The 21,610-nt window shown below is 49.7% G+C and overlaps 1 protein-coding gene across 2 annotated transcripts in view; it reads right to left on the bottom strand.

The window, feature by feature from the left end:
- The window catches only part of MYO7B (myosin VIIB), a 255,392-nt gene that overhangs the window by 201,413 nt on the left and 32,369 nt on the right, over positions 1 to 21,610 (bottom strand). For both annotated transcript variants that reach the window (XM_073674582.1, XM_073674581.1), the window contains exon 2: positions 15,809 to 15,858. In XM_073674582.1, coding sequence (XP_073530683.1) covers positions 15,809 to 15,826 — 18 coding nt within the window. In that variant the 5' untranslated portion in view covers positions 15,827 to 15,858. The remainder of the gene's footprint in view (positions 1 to 15,808; positions 15,859 to 21,610) is intronic.

Genomic DNA, 21,610 nt, shown 5'->3' with positions numbered 1-21,610 from the left:
TAGAGGTCCATTTTTAAGAATGGAGGAAAAAGTCCTGCATGGAGAACTTTTTAATCAGTAGTAAAAAAAAACAGCACCAAAAGGCTGAACTCCAACAAACTTTATTCCAAATAAAGTTTGGAATAAAGTTTGTTGGAGTGCAACCTTTTGGTGCTGGATTATTTTTACTACTGATTGAATTATCCTGGGATGGCAGCCATGCCCAAAGAGGACAGGTGAGCTGAAAAAGATTTTTCCATTTACTTATGGAGAACTTTTTCTGCCATTCTATTCTAAAAGAAAAAAACAGAAACCAGACAGACTTCCATTCTATTCTAAAAGAAAAGAAAACGGAAACCAGACGGACTCCAAATATATCAGCAGAGTCCCTTTACTTCTGTTTAAAAAAACAATTCAATGGATCCTAAATCCAGAAAAGATAAAAGAATATTTGAACACAGCCTAAGAATATAACACCTCATTATTAATATTATTGATGATTCTATAGGAAAGCTACTATTTCTATTACTACAGGGACTGACAGAGGAAAAAGCATGTAAGGGAAGATTTTAAACAGGAAGGACAAGTATCCACCACAAAGGATATCTATTCTACGTGCGGCATACTGGCCTGTTGATATGAGGCCTCATTTGCCTTCCTCACAGAGACCATTGGAAGGTCGATTTGAGAATTGATTTGTTGTGAATTCTGATGCCACATGGCTAGAATATAAGAATATTTTATGAACACAGATTTGAAGTTTGGATGATGAAAGTTATGAAGCTATGAAGACAGTCTACAAATAAGTGACATCTGATACATTTAGACAAAAAATTGAGACAACAAAGTGGGATATACAACAGTAAGTTACAGTATTAAGTATTTGCTGATCAGTATATAAGTGGATATTCAATAGGAGAAAATAATCTCCTCCAAGATCAGATGTTGGAAGGAAGAAGCATCAGGCATGTTGTATTTCAACTGAGGAGTTCTCACAGAAGATGTCTGACAATGGCGTATTTTCCTTCTCTCTTCTTTCCATTGAGAATGCATGCATGCTTAGCCAAGCCAAGGTTGCATTCGTATGGAGCTGGACTAAATAATTATCTATTAAATAAATAGCTACCCTAGGAACACTAATTTCCTGATAAGCGTCCAGTGTAAACAGGCTGCTTAACTCCCAACAAATGAACATAATGCTCTTTTGTTGAGTGCAATGATTTTTGAGCTTGCTTGCAAATCATCTTTCTTGGCAGAACAGTCTTGTATAAACAGGACATGTGCTGTTGAGAACAATGACAGTCTACATGCAAAGAACAATAGCATTAACGATCGTTCTGTGAGCATGGGAAGTGCGGCTAGCCTGTCAAAACAGTTTATTAAATAACCTCCAGTTGGCTTTTACATGGCTGATAGGCGGTTAGTGAAATGCCACCTTAGGCCACTGTAATCTCACTGTTAAAAATTAGCTTTTCAAATATGAGTTCTATCTATCAAATAATTAATATCACCAACCACTCGCGCTATACAATTGCTAGAAGAAATGCAGCTGCTGGTAGTAGGGCAGGTTTCGTGTGATCACCTGCCTGTGGGAATAAATGTAGTGAATGGAGTATATACTACCGCGCTCGCAAACGTCAAAAATAAGTGTCTGAAAGAATCTAGAACACCAGGGTAAACATATGTCAGGAATAATCCGGCTAATGCCGTAATAGACCTACCTACAATAGTGTCAATAATAAAATGGAAAAAAAAAAAAAGGAAAAAAGTTCTATCTATGTTTTTTATGGATAGCACTAGTAACTATTATAGTCTATAAAGCTATTCACATGTCTGCGTATTTTTGGAATGGTTCACACTAAAACACGGGAACATGTCCGATTTTGATCTGATCGCAATACAACTCTATTGGTTCATTAAAAAAATCTGACAGCATTCGGATATCATCTGTGTGCTATTCGTAACTGGTTCTCACTGACTGTTTAATAAGAAAAGCTTCAGAAACCTGCATCAGTTTGTTTTTTCCTTGAATACTAGAAAAACTGAGGAAACTCTTATGGTAAAAACGGATACACTGACAAAAATCTGATCCAAAATACTGAGTTTTGCTCACATGCCTGTAAGAATTGTATCAGTTTAAGCAATCAATGATTGGAAAACAGGAATAGTTCTTGTGTACCATGACATATTGTCGCAAGCCCATCCACTGTGAGTAGCACTACTATCGATTAGCACAGCAAGTTTAATCTATGAATGTAACCAATAAACATAAATACACTGTATCCCTTCTGACCATATACTGTACATTGCAGTCAGATAATAAGGTATAAGATGCCTCTGCAGGTGATGATCTTCACAAATCATCATGACAAATTGCCCAAAAACAGACAGAACATTGAAGGTACTGGCAAACTACTAAAAAGATATTCCTCTATGATACTGTAGGTGAACTCTTATCTACTGGATTACACCTCGAGTCTCCACTGCTACTAAATGGATTAGCAAATTTAACCTTACTTTACCTTTCTAAAATATTTGTTTACACTAACAAAGCCACCTTAGACAAATTCTATAAAGTATTGAAAAATAACTTTAATTCCGACCAACCCAAAATAACCCATTCTTGTGATTTTTTTTAAATAAGGCACATGTTGTATTCTTTTGTTAAAAACATGTAATCTAGTTTCGGTTATGATTACTTTTACAATTTTTCAATGGGTAGAATACAAAAGGGAGTATAAAATCTCAATAGGAAAATAAACAGAATAAAGGGGGTTTTCTTTTACCATAATCAATTATGCATCACTAGGATATGACATAATTTATCATCCAACAATATTCAGAATGAAGGAGTGGCAGCAGTATGGTATGAATAGGAGTACTCCAGTTTCTTTAGATTTCACTTTAGAATTTATTTGAATGCAATTATGTTTTGATTGTCCCAGAAGTTATGCCAAAACTTTGTAAGATGGAAATAAGAGTGCCATACAAGGTCAGCAACATCAGTGATAGATTGATGACTAGAGATGAGCGGTGTTCGACTCGAACTGTTCGCCAATCTCAAATTCGAGCTGTTTTGGGCGGCGTTCGAGTCGTTCGACGAACTCGAACGATTTGCAAAAACTTCGGCTGTTCGAGGTTATGTTCGATAACTGTTCGTGCACCAAAAGCATAACTGGATTTTTTCACAGTAATACTGTTAATCAATGTTAATAGACAGTTTCAATGTAGAGTGGGCGGGGGGAGGGGCAGGGGATGGATCTCTGCAGAAATAATGCCGATCTCCATTTTTTTTTCTTTCCCCCATTTACAGTGGGGAGGTGCAGTCTGTCAGCCTATCAGCAGCGCACACAAGCAGTGAAGAGCTTTTTTTCACACAAGCAAGGGCATGTGTCATTGGCTGTGTATGTCACATGTCCTTGTCCTATAAGACCCAGCCATTTTCCCCGTCGCCACCATTTTCTCACTGCTGCAGTTAGATGGCACCGCTGCTGCTGTGGGCGCTACACAGTATAACTGTGTGAATTGCGAGCGAATTTCCAGTTACATAGAGAGATAGGTTTAGGGAGTAGGGACTAGTTCTAATTGCAGCCCTTTTGAGGGCTAGGTTACAGCAGTTCATAACACTTTTTGCCAGGCAGGTCTTTGCCAGTGCTGTGCAAATGTTTTTCACAGCATTTGGCGAAATGTAGCTCAGCCAATCCTTTTGGGCCTGTAGCAGCGTCTGTTAGTCATTGGAGTAGCCTATCTGTGTTGCAAGCTACACCACCTGTGTATCTAATACCAATTTTTCACTGCATCTAAGCCAGCCAATCCTTTTCGGCCTGTAGCAGTGTCTGGTAGTCAGTGGAGTAGCCCATCTGAAGCAAGCTACACCACCTGTGTATCTAATAACAATTTTTTACTGCATCTAACCCAGTAAATCCTTTTGGGCATAGTAGCAGTGTCTCGTAGTCAGCGGAGTAGCCCACCTGTGAAGGAAGCTACACCGCCTGTGTATCTAATTCAAATTTTTTACTGCATCTAACCCAGGAAATCTTTTTGGGCCTAGTAGCAGTGTCTGGTAGTCAGCGGAGTAGCCCACCTGTGAAGGAAGCTACACCGCCTGTGTATCTAATTCTAATTTTTTACTGCATCTAACCCAGGAAATCCTTTTGGGCCTAGTAGCAGTGTCTGGTAGTCAGTGGAGTAGCCCATCTGAAGCAAGCTACACCACTTGTGTATCTAATAACAATTTTTTACTGCATCTAACCCAGGAAATCCTTTTGGGCTAGTAGCAGTGTCTCGTAGTCAGTGGAGTAGCCCATCTGAAGCAAGCTACACCGCCTTTGTATCTAATAACAATTTTTAACTGCATCTAGCCCAGGCAATACTTTGGGCCTAGTAGCAGTGTCTGCTAGTCAGCGGAGAAGCCCAGCTGTTAAGCAAGCTACACCGCCTGTAGATCTAATTACAAATTTTTAACTGCATCTAGCCCAGGCAATACTTTGGGCCTAGTAGCAGTGTCTGCTAGTCAGCGGAGTAGCCCAGCTGTTAAGAAAGCTACACCACCTGTGCTTTGGACACTTAATTTTTTCAAAGGAAACGCTTCGGGCCCCCGGGACACTCAGTCAAGAGCATCGGGGAGGCGCCCCAAGGCAAAGGGGCTGGGACTGGCGGTAGCACGCCTTGCGGCGGACCGCCAAGCTCGATCCTTATAAAAGCTTTTTAACTGCAGCAGCTTTAGTGGACGCTACTGGAGCTGGAATTACCGCTGCTGCTGGCACCAGACTTGCCCTCCAATAGATCTTTGTAAAAGGATTTAAAGTGTACTCATTCAAATTACAGAGCCAATTTAAATTACAGAGCTTAGACCTGCCTCCACCATGGGGGGTCTCGACCCACCAGCGGACAGGCACCAGTATTGGGAGAGGGGGGCGTGCCGTCAGGGTCCACCACGGCTTTGGCACAAACCTGGTGACACGGAGGACGCACGGGCAGGAACGGCCTGGCCGTGTCGGCTTCGCACTCCAGCGTAGTCCCTCTGCCCGCTCGCGCCCGTAACCTCAAAGGGATGCGCAAGCGGCTTTTCTTCCCAGGGCTGTTCCCTGCCCAGCAGGAACGTGGGGGAGCACAGGTCAGCCTTCCACCGTACTCCCTTACCTCCCTCGCCCTCTTTCCTTCTTCCATTCTCCATCTAACTCCTCGGCTCTGTGGTGTCCGCTCTCCCTCCAGCTCTCTACTTCTCACAGGTGGACTACCGCGTGTATTTGTGACACCCCAGGGGTCTGGTTGCCACAGTAATAGAGATATTACGTCTGAGAGCAGGTGGGAGGTCTCTTGGTCAGGAATCCTGTGCATGCCACACCTCCTGCCCAGTCCTGGGAGGGGAAGAACTTCCCCTATATAAAACTGGGGCTGAGGCAGGGTTAGTGAGTTAAGAAGAGGAGCAGCTATAGGAAAGAAAGATCAGGAGCTCAGTGGGAGCAGTGCTACAAGGAATCAGGGGCTGGCAGCTGAAGAGCTCGCCCTGATTGAAGAATTATCACCGGACCCGGAGTCCGAGGCTGTGGGGACTAACCCTTACCCAGCAGCAGAAACCGATCGGCAGGGGATTTCAGGTCCTCTGGCCAAGAAACCCGAAGGCACGGTCACACGCGTGGGACCAGCACCGCCGTCGTGGAGCGGAAGCCACTAGAAGGCCCCGAGTCACCGGCCATACGGGTGAGCACCACACGGTACACTCAGGGACGTGGGCTACTTTTACCCGCCTCTAGCAAGGTAGCCAGAAGAGTACAATTAGTTGGGGAGGCCTACAACTCCGCCTGGCCAGGGGAAATCCCATCTGCTTAAAGACTGACCAGGCCCCGATCGCTAGCCAGTACTCCGGGAGGGTCTATCTTTATCCCCAGTAAAGACCCTGAACTACACCGCATCGTCTCTGAGTGGTTCCTGCTACCCCCATCATCCACGTCGGCTGGCCTGAGGCCATACCCCTCCCGTTGGGGGTTATACCATCCACGCTGCACAATCCTTCCACCGGCCTCAGCGGTCTGCCCTGCAGCGGCAGCTCCATAGCTGCATTCAACGGGTGGCGTAGTCGTCCAACATCTACTCTAATACTCAGCCATACAATTTGACTCCCTGGGCACGGACCGGGTCACCGCCACAAGACTACTACCCCCAACAGGCCCGGCTCCGGGTAGTCCCTGCGTGCGCAACGCTACACCAAGTAGGCCCAGGGGCGCGTCAACTTTTGGTGTAGTCGGCAGGATTTCGTGCCCGCAACCACCGGGTACTGCGTGCCTGAAAAAGACTGTTCAAACTTACCAGTGGTGAAGATTCCCGCCATCCGGCGCCATCTTCTGCCTTCTTCCCGCCATCCGCGAAGTTTTCCCGCCATCCGGCGCCATCTTCTGCCTTCTTCCCGCCATCCGTGGAGTTTTCCCACCGTTGGACGCCATCTTGAAGACGCCGCACGGGAAGAAGAGGGGCGTGGACTCCGAAAGCGCGCGAGAACTGAAGCCCCGCCTCACGTCCGGACGTTGCGTAAGGTCCTGGAAGGAGCCCAGCAGACGCCGACGTCACAGGAGCGCGACGGAAGGTCCTCAACCCTGACGATCCACTGCGGAGCCGCGGCCTACGGAAGAGGATCATCGCAAGGTAGGCCACGGTCCACTAGGGGGGGAGAAAGATGTCGGATACGGAGGAGAGCTTCACTGCCTCAACCCCCGCCAGCGCCACCGCTGCTGCAGTCATGCCTTTCACCATGCCCTATATCCCGGGAGCAGCCTGGCTACCCCAGTACTCAGGGGAGTCACATACCCTGAATGACTTTAAAGAAAAGCTGGATAGCCTCTTCCAGGTGTACCCCCTCACAGAAGAGCAAAAAGTGAGCATCCTGGTGGCCCAACTAACCGGGGCAGCCCAAAGGGAGGTAAAATCCTGGCCACCTGGGAGGAGGACTGTCGCAGGGATACTAACCCGGCTGAGGGACACCTTTGATACCCGCACCTCAGCCGAGATTAAGCTTAGATTCTATGGGTGCAAGCAGCGAGCACATGAGAGTATAAGGGACTATGCACTAAACCTACAAGAGGCCCTGAGAGCCATTAAGCAGACCGACCCTGACAGCGTGGGAAACGAGGACAGGCTGTTGACCGAGCAATTTATAGAGGGACTATATTGCAATGTCCACCGAACCCAGTTGTGGGCCATAGCCTTACAGGATCCTCATCTGGACTTTGCACAGTTCAAGAACAGAGCCATCCGGGTGCTCCGAGAACCGACACCGGGTGGCGTTGTGACCCACAGGCGCCCAGCTATCACTTACCACCAGGAGGCGGCGCCCTTGTCGGCAGGGCCTGTGGGGGCTGATGCGCAGGCTTTGAACAATGACCCGGCTCCAGACCTGCACCATCAGGTCTAAGAGCTAGCTAAAAGCGTTGCTGCGCTAACCCGAACTGTGCAGTCTTTACAGGTTTCCACTCCAGGGAAGATCCAGCTGGCATCCGGACCGGAGGACATCCCGTGGCGTCGACCAAGGAGGACCCCACCGGCCAGAGGAAGACCCAGCGACCGGTACAACGAGGACGGACAACCCATCTGCCGCCGCTGCAATCAACCCGGACATATGGCAAGGTACTGTCCTTTAAACTGGCACAACCTGGGGTAGAGGGCCAACCCCCAGGAAAAAGATCACCAGGTCCATCGAACTGGCGCGTCAAATATGTGGGAGGACGTCCAGTCTTGCCTGTGGTACTGGATGGCATCCCTATGAGTGCCCTACTGGACACCGGGTCACAGGTCACCACCATCCCGTGCGTGCTCTTCAAGCAGTACTGGAATGACTCGGATATCACCCGCTATCCAGACGACGACTTGAGTATCATCGCCAGTAATGGTCAGCCCGTGCCACAGATCGGATTTAAAGAAATGACCATTAAAATCGGTAGAGTCGAACTGGCAGCACAGGGACTGATCATTGTAGACATTGACAAGCGCGAGAGTCACCCAAAGATAACTCTAGGAACTAATGTGATTGAAAATTGTCTTGCAGAGGTGATTTTCATTTTACAGCAGGTTGCCAAGAACGCCATCTCCGGCCAGCAGCGAGTGCTCCAGAAAGAGATCCGGGCACTGATGCGACGGCAACAGGTGGAACTCTCCGGTGGTGAGATTGGTAGCGTAAGAATGTGTGACCCTTTCCCTATTGCCATGCCCCCGAAAAGTGAAATGATGATTTGGTGCCGGGCAGCTATTGGTCTGAGAGGTAGAGATTACCAGGCCATGGTAGAACCAGTCTACTCAGACAGTAGGCCCACCATTTTGACAGCACGGGGGGTAGTTGATGTATGCCATGGGAGGGTGCCCGTTCGTATAATAAATATCGGGAAAAGGGAAGTATACCTGCCCCGGTATGCTACGCTAGCCAAATTATATACTATCAACCAAAATTCTATACAGTCTGTGGAACCCTTGCCTCCATCTCACCCGGAGGAAGGTAACGGCTCTACGAAAATAATGGAGGATTGGTGTCAGCAACTACATTTGGGTACTGACTCCACTCCCTCCCACCAGAAACAGGGAGTCTACCGGGTGGTTCGAGAGTACGAGAGAGTGTTTAGTAAACACCCGTTAGACTTCGGGCGAGTCAAGGGGGTAGAACACCACATCCCCACGGGAGACCATCCTCCCATAAAAGAGAGGTATCGACCCGTACCCCCTGCACACTACCAACACGCCAAGGGGATGCTTAGAGACGTGAAGGAGGCTGGGGTAATCAGGGATAGCTGTAGCCCCTGGGCAGCTCCACTAGTCTTGGTCAAAAAGAAAGACAACACCATGAGAATGTGTGTAGATTACCGGAAAATTAACCGTATCACACACAAAGATGCGTACCCCTTACCAAGAATAGAGGAGTCTTTGGCTGCTTTAAAATCTGCTAACTTCTTCTCCACCTTGGATCTCACTAGCGGGTACTGGCAGGTTCCTGTAGCAGAGGCGGACCGGGAGAAGACCGCATTCACCACCCCGATGGGACTTAGCGAGTTTACCTGCATGCCGTTCGGACTCTGCAACGCACCAGGAACCTTCCAGCGATTGATGGAATGCTGTCTGGGACACCGAAACTTTGAGACGGTCCTGTTATACTTGGACGATGTCATCGTCTATTCCAAGACCTACGAGGACCACCTGAAACACCTGGCGGAAGTGTTCGAAGCTCTGGCAAGTTACGGCCTAAAGGTGAAACCCTCCAAGTGTCACCTCCTGAAGCCAAAGGTGCAGTACCTGGGACACGTGGTGAGTGCTGACGGAGTGGCCCCCGACCCTGATAAGATCACCGCAATTAAGGAATGGCCAAGCCCCTCCAGCGTAAAGGAAGTGAGGCAGTTCCTCGGGTTGGTAGGCTACTACCGAAGGTTCATTCCCGGTTTCACCAAAAAGGCAGCTCCTATGCAGGATCTCCTGATAGGCCAGTCCAGGAAGGCCAAGAACCAGAAGCCACCCTTCAGATGGGAGAAGCTGGAAGAAGAGTCCTTCCGCCAGCTGAAGATGGCCCTCACGGGGGATGAAATCCTGGCGTACCCTGATTATAGCCAGCCCTTTATCCTCTACACCGACGCCAGTAACATCGGGCTAGGAGCCGTACTGTCCCAGATCCAGCAGGGGAAGGAACGGGTAATTGCTTACGGCAGCCGAAAACTGCGACCCACCGAAAGAAACCCTGAGAATTACAGCTCATTTAAGCTAGAGTTCCTGGCAGTGGTGTGGGCAGTCACCGAACGCTTTAAGCACTACCTCGCTGCTTCCCGGTTCACCGTGTACACGGATAACAACCCGTTGACACACCTGGACACTGCAAGACTCGGTGCCCTAGAGCAGAGATGGATGGCCCGCTTGTCCAACTATGAGTTTACAATCAAATACCGGGCAGGACGCTCCAATACCAACGCGGACGCCCTGTCCAGGATGCCGAACCTACCGGACGTAGGGGAAGATTCAGAGGAACTGGAAGAAGTTGAACTCCCCGCGTTCCACCGTCATGGGACTATCCAGTATTCCCACCGTGTAAGGAGTAAGCAATCCGCTACGTTCAACCCATTACCTTATTACAACTGGGCGGAGACGCAAGACAGTGACCCTGCCGTCCGACTGGTAAAGGAGATGCTGACTCGGCCAGATGCACGCCTTGACCCAGACGCTCCGGAGGAAGCCAAGCAACTGTGGGCTGAGAAGAGTCGACTGTTCCTTTACAAGGGGAAGTTGTGCCGCAGAATGGTTAACTCCCGGACGCATGAACTAATCTGGCAAGTAGTGGTGCCAAGAAGAGACGCAGCTATGGTGATGGAGGCATACCACGACGGAGCTGGGCACTTCGGATGGAAGAAGCTGGAGTTCCTGCTGCGCGGGCGGTTCCATTGGGTAGGCATGAGAGGAACCATCGAGAGGTGGTGCAGAGACTGTGGCCCATGCAACCTAAGAAGGAGGGACCGTGCCAGCCAGAAGACTCCCCTGCAGTCCATCATCACCAGACAGCTGTTGGAACTGGTAGCCTTGGATCATGTAAAACTGACCCCAAGCAGAAGTGGCTACGTCTACGCGTTAACCATCGTGGATCACTACTCCCGGTTCTTGGTTGTCGCCCCCGTCAAGGACTTAACGGCTCAAACAGCAGCTAGAGCCTTCCAGCAGCACTTCTGCCGTCCGCACGGATACCCGGAGCAGGTGCTGACGGACCAGGGGCCTGCCTTTGAAGCGGAAGTCTTCCAGGAGTTCTGCACCCTGTATGGCTGCCGGAAGATTAGAACAACACCCTATCACCCGCAAACTAATGGACTTTGTGAGAAAATGAACCAGGTGGTGATAGATCTTCTGAAAACATTGCCCCTGGAAGAACGTAGTCTGTGGCCTGAAAAGCTGCCCGACCTGGTGGACCTATACAACCACATCCCTGTAGGTTCCACCAACTGTACCCCGGCTTACCTAATGAGGGCAAGACCTGGTAAGCTTCCTGTTGATCTGGAGATGGGAGTCCTGACACCCGAGGACACTTCACCAGAAGCAGACTGGGACACAGAGAGGCAGCAGCAGTACCGGAAAGTACAGGAGAGCGTGGAGCGAAGTCTCTGTCAAGCTAGGGAAAGACAAGAGAAAACTTACAACCAGTATGCTCCCGCTGTTCCCCTGGTGCCCGGAGAGCAGGTCTTAAAGAGGAAAAGACGGCTCCACAAGTTGGACGACCAGTGGGAGAAGGACCCGTACACCGTACTGCCCTCAAGCCACGACAACCCAAAGATCTGTACAATCAGTAAAGACGGAGGGGAAACCACAGCCATTGTATCCCGGGATCACCTGAAGAAGTGTCCTGAACAGCTACGGAACCCTGAAGAGGAACAAGAAGACCCTCGACCCGTAGAGGAAAGGGAAGATATGATTAGTACTGTGCTCGGAGACTTCCCTCGGTCTTGGACTCAAGTCAATGGTGCTGTTGTGGTACCCGTCCTCACGTTCCTCCAACCAGCATCCCAAGTGCCTACGGAGACACAGGTAGAGCTGGAAGAACAGCCGGTCCAGGAGGCAGAAGACCCCACGCAAGCAGACCAGGAGAATCAACCCTCTGCTTATAGTGAGCCTGCCATACCCCTAGTGAGCCAAAGAGTCCGTAGACGGCTGCCCAGTTTACCCTTGACAGCTCCTATACCCTGTAGCTCAGGACCAGTCAGCCAGCTCCGTAGGTCCACTAGGGTCACTAGAGGCCAGTTGCCCGTACGGTGGAGGATCTAAATGTTCGAGCTATTTTATTAATGTTTACCTGTTTATTGTTGCTTGTGTATAATTATGTGTTTCTAGTTATTTGTAGGAGTCTTTGGTGGATTTACCGGGAATCCTTTTTGCATATAGTTGGAGCGTAACCCAGGATGGACTAAAAGACTGATAAGGACTCGGGGCAGGACAGACCCCTACCTGGTTACGTCTCCCTGTTTTTGGTGAAATGGACACCCTTGTTTCTTGAAAAACTGCACCCGGTTGCGGACACGCCGTGACCATCCTAATGTTTTTCTTTATTGCGTTGTTTCTGTTTGTAGTTTGTTATGTTACAAAAATATGTTTAGTCCCGGAGTACTAAATTTTACTAGGGGGGAATGTGACACCCCAGGGGTCTGGTTGCCACAGTAATAGAGATATTACGTCTGAGAGCAGGTGGGAGGTCTCTTGGTCAGGAATCCTGTGCATACCACACCTCCTGCCCAGTCCTGGGAGGGGAAGAACTTCCCCTATATAAAACTGGGGCTGAGGCAGGGTTAGTGAGTTAAGAAGAGGAGCAGCTATAGGAAAGAAAGATCAGGAGCTCAGTGGGAGCAGTGCTACAAGGAATCAGGGGCTGGCAGCTGAAGAGCTCGCCCTGATTGAAGAATTATCACCGGACCCGGAGTCCGAGGCTGTGGGGACTAACCCTTACCCAGCAGCAGAAACCGATCGGCAGGGGATTTCAGGTCCTCTGGCCAAGAAACCCGAAGGCACGGTCACACGCGTGGGACCAGCACCGCCGTCGTGGAGCGGAAGCCACTAGAAGGCCCCGAGTCACCGGCCATACGGGTGAGCACCACACGGTACACTCAGGGACGTGGGCTACTTTTACCCGCCTCTAGCAAGGTAGCCAGAAGAGTACAATTAGTTGGGGAGGCCTACAACTCCGCCTGGCCAGGGGAAATCCCATCTGCTTAAAGACTGACCAGGCCCCGATCGCTAGCCAGTACTCCGGGAGGGTCTATCTTTATCACCAGTAAAGACCCTGAACTACACCGCATCGTCTCTGAGTGGTTCCTGCTACCCCCATCATCCACGTCGGCTGCCCTGAGGCCATACCCCTCCCGTTGGGGGTTATACCATCCACGCTGCACAATCCTTCCACCGGCCTCAGCGGTCTGCCCTGCAGCGGCAGCTCCATAGCTGCATTCAATGGGTGGCGTAGTCGTCCAACATCTACTCTAATACTCAGCCATACAGTTTGACTCCCTGGGCACGGACCGGGTCACCGCCACGAGACTACTACCCCCAACAGGCCCGGCTCCGGGTAGTCCCTGCATGCGCAACGCTACACCAAGTAGGCCCAGGGGCGCGTCATATTCACACTGTGGCAAATCTTTTGGGCTCAGGCATAAGAAGTCATCGAGGTAATGGAAAATATGTGCCCCCTTAGAAACGTTCATGACGACCCATTCGAGGAAGCAACTTAATGCCTCAAATAGTGTTCAGGATATAGAGCACCCCATGGGCAAACAGCGATCTATATAGTGTGCTCCTTCCAAGAAGCAGCCCAATAGGCGGACACTATTCGGAGGCACAGGTAGTAAGTAACCGGAACGCCCCCTCAATGTCTGTTTTGGCCATTAGGGTGACCCTTCCCAACTTCTTGACCCGCCTGATTGCCTTGTCAAAGGAGGTACAGTATATACTACTGTACTTGGTTCCACGTCGATGTTGTCGTTTACTGACCTGCCCCTTGGATATGACAAATGGTGGATTAGTCCGAATGTATTGGGTTCCGTTTTTGGCACGACTCCCAGCGGGGATACCACTACATCTTGTAAGGAAAGTGTTCTGAATGGAACGCCATTCTACCTAAAGATATTTATTTTTTTAATTTTCTTGTCATGACGTCTGGGTGTTGGTAGGCTGATTTTAGATTTTTACTCCAGCCTTTCTTGATTATAGAAGGGCATGACATGCCTATATCTGTGTCTCCTCCTCCTTTTACTCCTCCACCTCTTTTCTTTTCACATGACTATATGTACTTGTCACTTTTCCATGTGTTAGTTGTGTCTTCTGAGCAGTTTGTCAGCTTTTGGACACCTTTTAAGGTGTTTTCTATGTGTTTTCTATGTGTTTCTATGTGTTTTTGTTTGCCTGCCATTGGTTTTAACGGTGTTCGATGGTGTTCGACAAACCGTTCGACGAACCAAACCCGAACACTACGGGGGTGGCTCAACACTATTGATGACCTAGAACTGCTTTCCATTGACTCACACTGCAGAGTAATTTATGTGATGCAGCCTTATTCTGCATCTACAGGCTCCTGCTTGTGATATGCTTCTCCCTGTCAGCTCATACGAGGAGGAGAAAGGGAAAACAGACTGAAGCTGGATCACACTGACAATTCTACATGCAACACTGACACAGTCACAGATAGTATAGACTGGAAGTGTTAATCAGGATAGTATAACAATTGTGCAGCAACATTGTATGAACTCACATACCATAGCAATATACGCTAATATGACAGAAATAATAGCTATGTGGAAAATCATGCAGCAAAACTAGTCGTAGGAGCTGAGCAAGGAAGCAGAGGTATCTTAGAGCTGCCATGAAAAATTTCACAGCAGATGTTGCCATCTTGTACTTCATAAGAAGCCAGAGGATGACCTCCTGTCTGCACAGGAGAGCAAGTATGACACTGGTAGTTGAACTAGAGATCACATTATACAAAGAGTCCCATTATAAAAGAGTTCAAAATGTAGGGATGAAACTCACTTTGGATGCAATAAATTACACAGCTAAAATATCACTGCCACTTTAACATTATATGTTATAAAAATAAAAAATTGAAAAAAAAATAGCTGGAGTGACATTTTATGCTCATACATTGTGGATTTTCTGCAATTTTATATAAAGGGAACTTGTCAATGGATTCATGCAATCTGATCCAGGATAAGTCACTATTTATAATATTGAGCCTGGTTGTGCTATAGCAACTGGGTATGTTTTATTCTGAAACGCTGTGGCATTTAAGAGAAAACATACTTTGAAAAGCCATCAGGGACTATGTGTCTCAGATAACTAGTCCAAGGTATTTTCTCTCCATCCTGATCCCTTTGACTGACAGGTTTCTCACTATGCACACATTGGGAGAGACTTGTCAGTCTATGGGAGTGAGGCAGGGAGAAGCTGCCGGTGACCAGCCACGGATTAGTCAACCGAGACACATAGTATCCAGCCGGCTTTTCATAATGTGTTTTCTCTGAAACACACGGCTGCAGTAACGCAGCCAGACTCGGATTCATGCTGATTATCATTTCAGCAGCATTAATCAGACAGCTGGTTCCCTTTGGCATAATATTTTTCCCATCAGTCATTGACATATCCTCAGCATGTACAGATAATATAGCTAGCATAACCAATAATGAGCATTCTACTAGCTTATAATTTGGGCCCAGGGCTCTAGTATCCAACATTTGGCTATCCAGCTGTTGCACTAATACAGTCAGGGGCTGATATACCATTAGTACAACCTGTGGAGCTGTACAGGGACCCAAGAAGTAAAGGGGCCAGTACCACCTCCAAGCAGGTGAAATTCTGCATTATGATGATCTATTGGACTAAAAGGGCCCATATATTATTCTTGCACAGGAACCCTCTTCTGTCTGTGTCTGCTACTGACTACAGCTTTCATCATGGCTCCTAATATATGTTCACATTTGTAGTTTTCCAACAGGAGGAGAGAAACTGGTTGGAGAACAAAGCTATATGTTGATAATTGAATTTTAATTAAACTGCTCTATTGGCTAGAAATGTATTGGACAAAATAAAATTTTGTTATCTAAGCCGATGGCTGTCAGATTGATTTTTAGCCTTCAACAACCATCAACTGAGAATTATCCAACCAAAGGGATACAAATGTTAAGTCATTTGCCATATGCTAAAATGGTCATTCTTCAATTCTTCATAATAATAACAAAAAAATATATAGTACTGAATAAAGGAAACCAATATATTAGATAACTCAAAGGGATTAAAAGTGAAATACAGAGAGGACAAGTGAAGCATAAAAAAACACTATAATGCTTACCGTTCTGAGGATAACCATTTCTTGTCAGGATTTTGGGCTTCTACTCCAGCCTACAAATGATGAAACATAACTATGAGCATAACTGGGTTAGTAAGAGAATGTAAATACATCAATACTGAAATTATATTCTTAAAAAAAAGAAAATAAATGAGAAACTAATTACAAGGACACTGAATTGTAAGTACTGTATTTTTGTCTTGTGTTGTTTGGGAGCAGTCGCATGGTGAGATGAAAGCAAAATACCTACAAAAACAATTCCCAGAATGTAACACAACCAGTAAAATAACCTTAAAGGGATATTCCCATCATCAAGATCCTATCCCAAAATGTAGTAGGTGTAATAATAATAATATTAGCAAATACCTCCAATTAGAAATGTAGTATCGTTTTTCTGATTTGCTATGTCTCTTTCCTCATGTACAGGCATTACAGGACCTTATGTATCCATGGTTACGACCACTGATATAGTGGCAGTTAGCTAGTTGCTAGTGGTCGAATCCATGGATACCTAAGGTCCTGCAATGCCTGTGTGACACCCCAGGGGTCTGGTTGCCACAGTGATAGAGATATTACGTCTGAGAGCAGGTGGGAGGTCTCTTGGTCAGGGATCCTATGCATGCCACACCTCCTGCCCAGTCCTGGGAGGGGAAGAACTTCCCCTATATAAACCTAGGGCTGAGGCAGGGTTAGTAAGTAGAGAAGAGAAGCAGCATAGGAAGAAACAACAGGAGCTCTGTGGGAGCAGTGCTACAAGGAGTCAGGGGCTGGCAGCTGCAGAGCTCGCCCTGACTGAGAAGTTATCACCGGACCCGGAGTCCGAGGCTGTGGGGATTAACTCCTATCCAGCAGCAGAAACCGACCGGCAGGGGATTGCAGGTCCTCTGGCCAAGAAACCCGAAGGCACGGTCACACGCGTGGGACCAGCACCGCCGTCGTGGAGCGAAAGCTACTAGAAGGCCCCGAGTCACCGGCCATACGGGTGAGCACCACACGGTACACTCAGGGACGTGGGCTACTTATACCCGCCTCTAGCAAGGTAGCCAGAAGAGTATCGTTAGTTTGGGAGGCCTACAACTCCGCCTGGCCAGGGGAGATCCCATCTGCTCAAGGACTGACCAGGCCCCAATCGCTAGCCAGTACTCCGGGAGGGTCTATCTTTGTCACCAGTAAAAGACCCTGAACTACACCGTACCGTCTCCGAGTGGTTCCTGCTACCCCCATCATCCACGTCGGCTGCCCTGAGGCCATACCCCTTCCGTTGGGGGTTATACTATCACGCTGCACACTCCTACCACCGGCCTCAGCGGTCTGCCCTGCAGCAGCAGCTCCTTAGCTGTACTCAACGGGTGGCGTAGTCGTCCAACATCTACCGCTGATACAGCGCCACTTAGTCTGACTCCCTGGGCACGGACCGGATCACCGCCACGAGACTACAACCCTCAACAGATCCGGCTCCGGGTAAGCTCCCGCGTGCGCAACGCTGCGTGACACAGGCCCAGGGGCGCGTCAACTTTTGGCGTAGTCGGCAGGATCTCGTGCCCGCAACCACCGGGTACTGCGTGCCTGAAAAAGACTGTTCAAACTTACCTGTGGTGAAGATTCCCGCCATCCGGCGCCATCTTCCGCTTCCTTCCCGCCATCGGTGGAGTTTTCCCGCTATCCGGCGCCATCTTCAGCCTTCTTCCCGCCACACGTGGAGTTTTCCCGCCATTGGACGCCATCTTGAGGACGCCGCGCGGGAAGAAGAGGGGCGTGGACTCCGAAAGCGCGCGAGAACTGAAGCCCCGCCTCACGTCCGGACGTTGCGTAAGGTCGTGGAAGGAGCCCAGCAGACGCCGACGTCACAGGAGCGCGACGGAAGGTCCTCAACCCTGACGATCCACTGCGGAGCCGCGGCCTACGGAAGAGGATCATCGCAAGGTAGGCCACGGTCCACTAGGGGGGAGAAGGATGTCGGATACGGAGGAAAGCTTCACCGCTTCAACCCCCGCCAGCGCCACCGCTGTTGCGGTCATGCCTTTCACCATGCCCTATATCCCGGGGGCAGCCTGGCTACCCCAGTACTCAGGGGAGTCACATACCCTGCATGACTTTAGAGAAAAGCTGGATAGCCTCTTCCAGGTGTACCCCCTCACAGAGGAGCAAAAAGTGAGCATCCTGGTGGCCCAATTAACCGGGGCAGCCCAAAGGGAGGTAAAGTCCTGGCCACCTGGGGGGAGGACTGTCGCAGGGATACTAATCCGGCTGAGGGACACCTTTGATACCCGCACCTTAGCCGAGATCAAGCTTAGATTCTACGGGTGCAAACAGCGGGCACATGAGAGTATAAGGGACAATGCCCTGAACCTACAAGAGGCCCTGAGAGCCATTAAGCAGACCGACCCTGACGGCGTGGGAGACGAGGACAGGCTGTTGACTGAACAATTTATAGAGGGTTTATATTGCAATGCCCACCGAACCCAATTGCGGGCAATGGCCTTACAGGACCCTCATCTGGGATTTGCACAGTTCAAGGACAGAGCCATCCGGGTGCTTCGAGAACCGGCACCAGGTGGCGTTGTGACCCACAGACGCCCCACTACCACTTACCACCAGGAGGCGGCGCCCTTGTCGGCAGGGCCTGTGGGAGCTGATGCGCAGGCTTTGAACAATGACCCGGCTCCAGACCTGCACCATCAGGTCCAAGAGCTAGCTAAAAGCGTTGCTGCGCTAACCCGAACTGTGCAGTCTTTACAGGTTTCCACTCCAGGGAAGATCCAGCTGGCATCCGGACCGGAGGACATCCCGTGGCGTCGACCAAGGAGGACCCCACCGGCCAGAGGAAGACCCAGCGACCGATACAACGAGGACGGACGACCCATCTGCCGCCGCTGCAATCAACCCGGACATATGGCAAGGTACTGTCCTTTAAACTGGCACAACCTGGGGTAGAGGGCCAACCCCCAGGAAAAAGATCACCAGGCCCATCGAACTGGCGCGACAAATATGTGGGAGGACGTCCAGTCTTACCCGTGGTACTGGATGGCATTCCTATGAGTGCCCTACTGGACACCGGGTCACAGGTCACCACCATCCCGTACGTGCTCTTCAAGCAGTACTGGAATGACTCGGATATCACCCGCTACCCTGACGACGACTTGAGTATCATCGCCAGCAATGGTCAGCCCGTGCCACAGATTGGATTTAAAGAGGTGACCATTAAAATCGGTAGAGTCGAATTGGCAGCACAGGGACTGATCATTGTAGACATTGACAAACACGAGAGTCACCCAAAGATAACTCTAGGAACTAATGTAATTGAAAATTGTCTTGCAGAGGTGATTTTCCTTTTACAGCAGGTTGCCAAGAACGCCAGCTCCGGCCAGCAGCGAGTGCTCCAGAAAGAGATCCGGGCACTGATGCGACGGCAACAGCTAGAACTCTCCGGTGGTGAGATTGGTAGCGTGCGAATGTGTGACCCTTTCCCTATTGCCATGCCCCCGAAAAGTGAAATGATGATTTGGTGCCGGGCAGCTATTGGTCTGAGAGGTAGAGATTACCAGGCAATGGTAGAACCAGTTTACTCAGACAGTAGGCCCACCATTTTGACAGCACGGGGGGTGGTCAATGTACGCCATGGGAGGGTGCCCGTTCGCATAATAAATATCGGGAAGAGGGAAGTGTACCTGCCCCGGTATGCCACGCTAGCCAAATTGTATACCATCAATCAAGATTCCATACAGTCCGTAGAACCCTTGCCTCCATCTTCCCCGGAGGAAGGTAACGGCTCTAAGAAAACAATGGAGGACTGGTGTCAGCAACTACATTTGGGTACTGACTCCACTCCCTCACACCAGAAACAGGGAGTCTATCGGGTGGTTCAAGAGTACGAGAGAGTGTTTAGTAAACACCCGTTAGACTTCGGGCGAGTCAAGGGGGTAGAACACCACATCCCCACGGGAGACCATCCTCCCATAAAAGAGAGGTATCGACCCGTACCCCCTGCACACTACCAACACGCCAAGGGGATGCTTAGAGACATGAAGGAGGCTGGGGTGATCAGGGATAGCTGTAGCCCCTGGGCAGCTCCACTAGTCTTAGTCAAAAAGAAAGACAACACCATGAGGATGTGTGTAGATTACCGGAAAATCAACCGTATCACACACAAGGATGCGTACCCCTTACCAAGGATAGAGGAGTCTTTGGCTGCTTTAAGATCTGCTAACTTCTTCTCTACCTTGGATCTCACTAGTGGGTACTGGCAGGTTCCTGTAGCAGAGGCGGACCGGGAGAAGACCGCATTCACCACCCCGATGGGACTTAGCAAGTTTACCTGCATGCCGTTCGGACTCTGCAACGCACCAGGGACCTTCCAACGATTAATGGAGTGCTGTCTGGGCCACAGAAACTTCGAGACGGTCTTGTTGTACCTGGACGATGTCATCGTATATTCCAAGACGTATGAGGACCACCTGAAACACCTGGCGGAAGTGTTCGAAGCTCTGGCAAGCTACGGCCTAAAGGTGAAACCCTCCAAGTGTCACCTCCTGAAACCAAAGGTGCAGTACCTGGGACACGTGGTGAGTGCTGATGGAGTGGCTCCCGACCCTGATAAGATCACCGCAATTAAGGAATGGCCAAGTCCCTCCAGTGTAAAGGAAGTGCGGCAGTTCCTCGGGTTGGTAGGCTATTACCGCAGATTCATCCCCGGTTTCACCAAAAAGGCAGCTCCTATGCAGGACCTCCTGATAGGCCAGTCCCGGAAGGCCAAGAACCAGAAGCCACCCTTCAGATGGGAGAAGTTAGAAGAAGAGTCCTTCCGCCAGCTGAAGATGGCCCTCACGGGGGATGAAATCCTGGCGTACCCTGATTACAGCCAGCCCTTTATCCTCTACACCGACGCAAGTAACATCGGGCTAGGAGCCGTGCTGTCCCAGATCCAGCAGGGGAAAGAACGAGTAATCGCTTACGCCAGCCGAAAACTGCGACCCACCGAGAGAAACCCTGAGAATTACAGCTCATTTAAGCTAGAGTTCCTGGCAGTGGTGTGGGCAGTCACCGAACGCTTTAAGCACTACCTCGCTTCTTCCCGGTTCACCGTGTACACGGATAACAACCCGTTGACACACCTGGACACGGCAAGACTCGGTGCCCTAGAGCAGAGATGGATGGCCCGTCTGTCCAACTACGAGTTCACAATCAAATACCGGGCAGGACGCTCCAATACCAACGCGGACGCCCTGTCCAGGATGCCAAACCTACCGGACGTAGGAGAAGATCCAGAGGGACTGGAAGAAGTTGAACTCCCCGCGTTCCACCGTCATGGGACTATCCAGTATTCCCATCGGGTAAGGAGTAAGCAAGCCGCTACGTTTAACCCCTTGCCTCATTACAACTGGGAGGAAACGCAAGACAGTGACCCTGCCGTCCGACTGGTGAAGGAGATGCTGACTCGGCCAGAGGCTCGCCTTGACCCAGACGCTCCGGAGGAAGTCAAGCAACTGTGGGCTGAGAAGAGTCGACTGTTCCTTTACAAGGGGAAGTTGTGCCGCAGAATGGTTAACTCCCGGACGCATGAACTAATCTGGCAAGTAGTGGTGCCACGGAGAGACGCAGCCATGGTGATGGAGGCATACCACGACGGGGCTGGACACTTCGGATGGAAGAAGCTGGAGTTCCTGCTGCGCGGGCGGTTCCACTGGGTAGGCATGAGGGGAACCATCGAGAGGTGGTGCAGAGACTGTGGCCCGTGCAACCTAAGAAGGAAGGACCGTGCCAGCCAGAAGACTCCCCTGCAGTCCATCATCACCCGGCAGCCGTTGG

The sequence above is a fragment of the Phyllobates terribilis genome, unplaced genomic scaffold, assembly GCF_046119375.1.
Source record: "Phyllobates terribilis strain yellow unplaced genomic scaffold, ASM4611937v1 Scaffold_3__8_contigs__length_932513732, whole genome shotgun sequence".
NCBI classification, from domain to species: Eukaryota; Metazoa; Chordata; class Amphibia; order Anura; family Dendrobatidae; genus Phyllobates; species Phyllobates terribilis.
The sequence above is the reverse complement of the archived record's forward strand: the minus strand, read 5'-3'. Positions and strand labels throughout refer to the sequence as shown.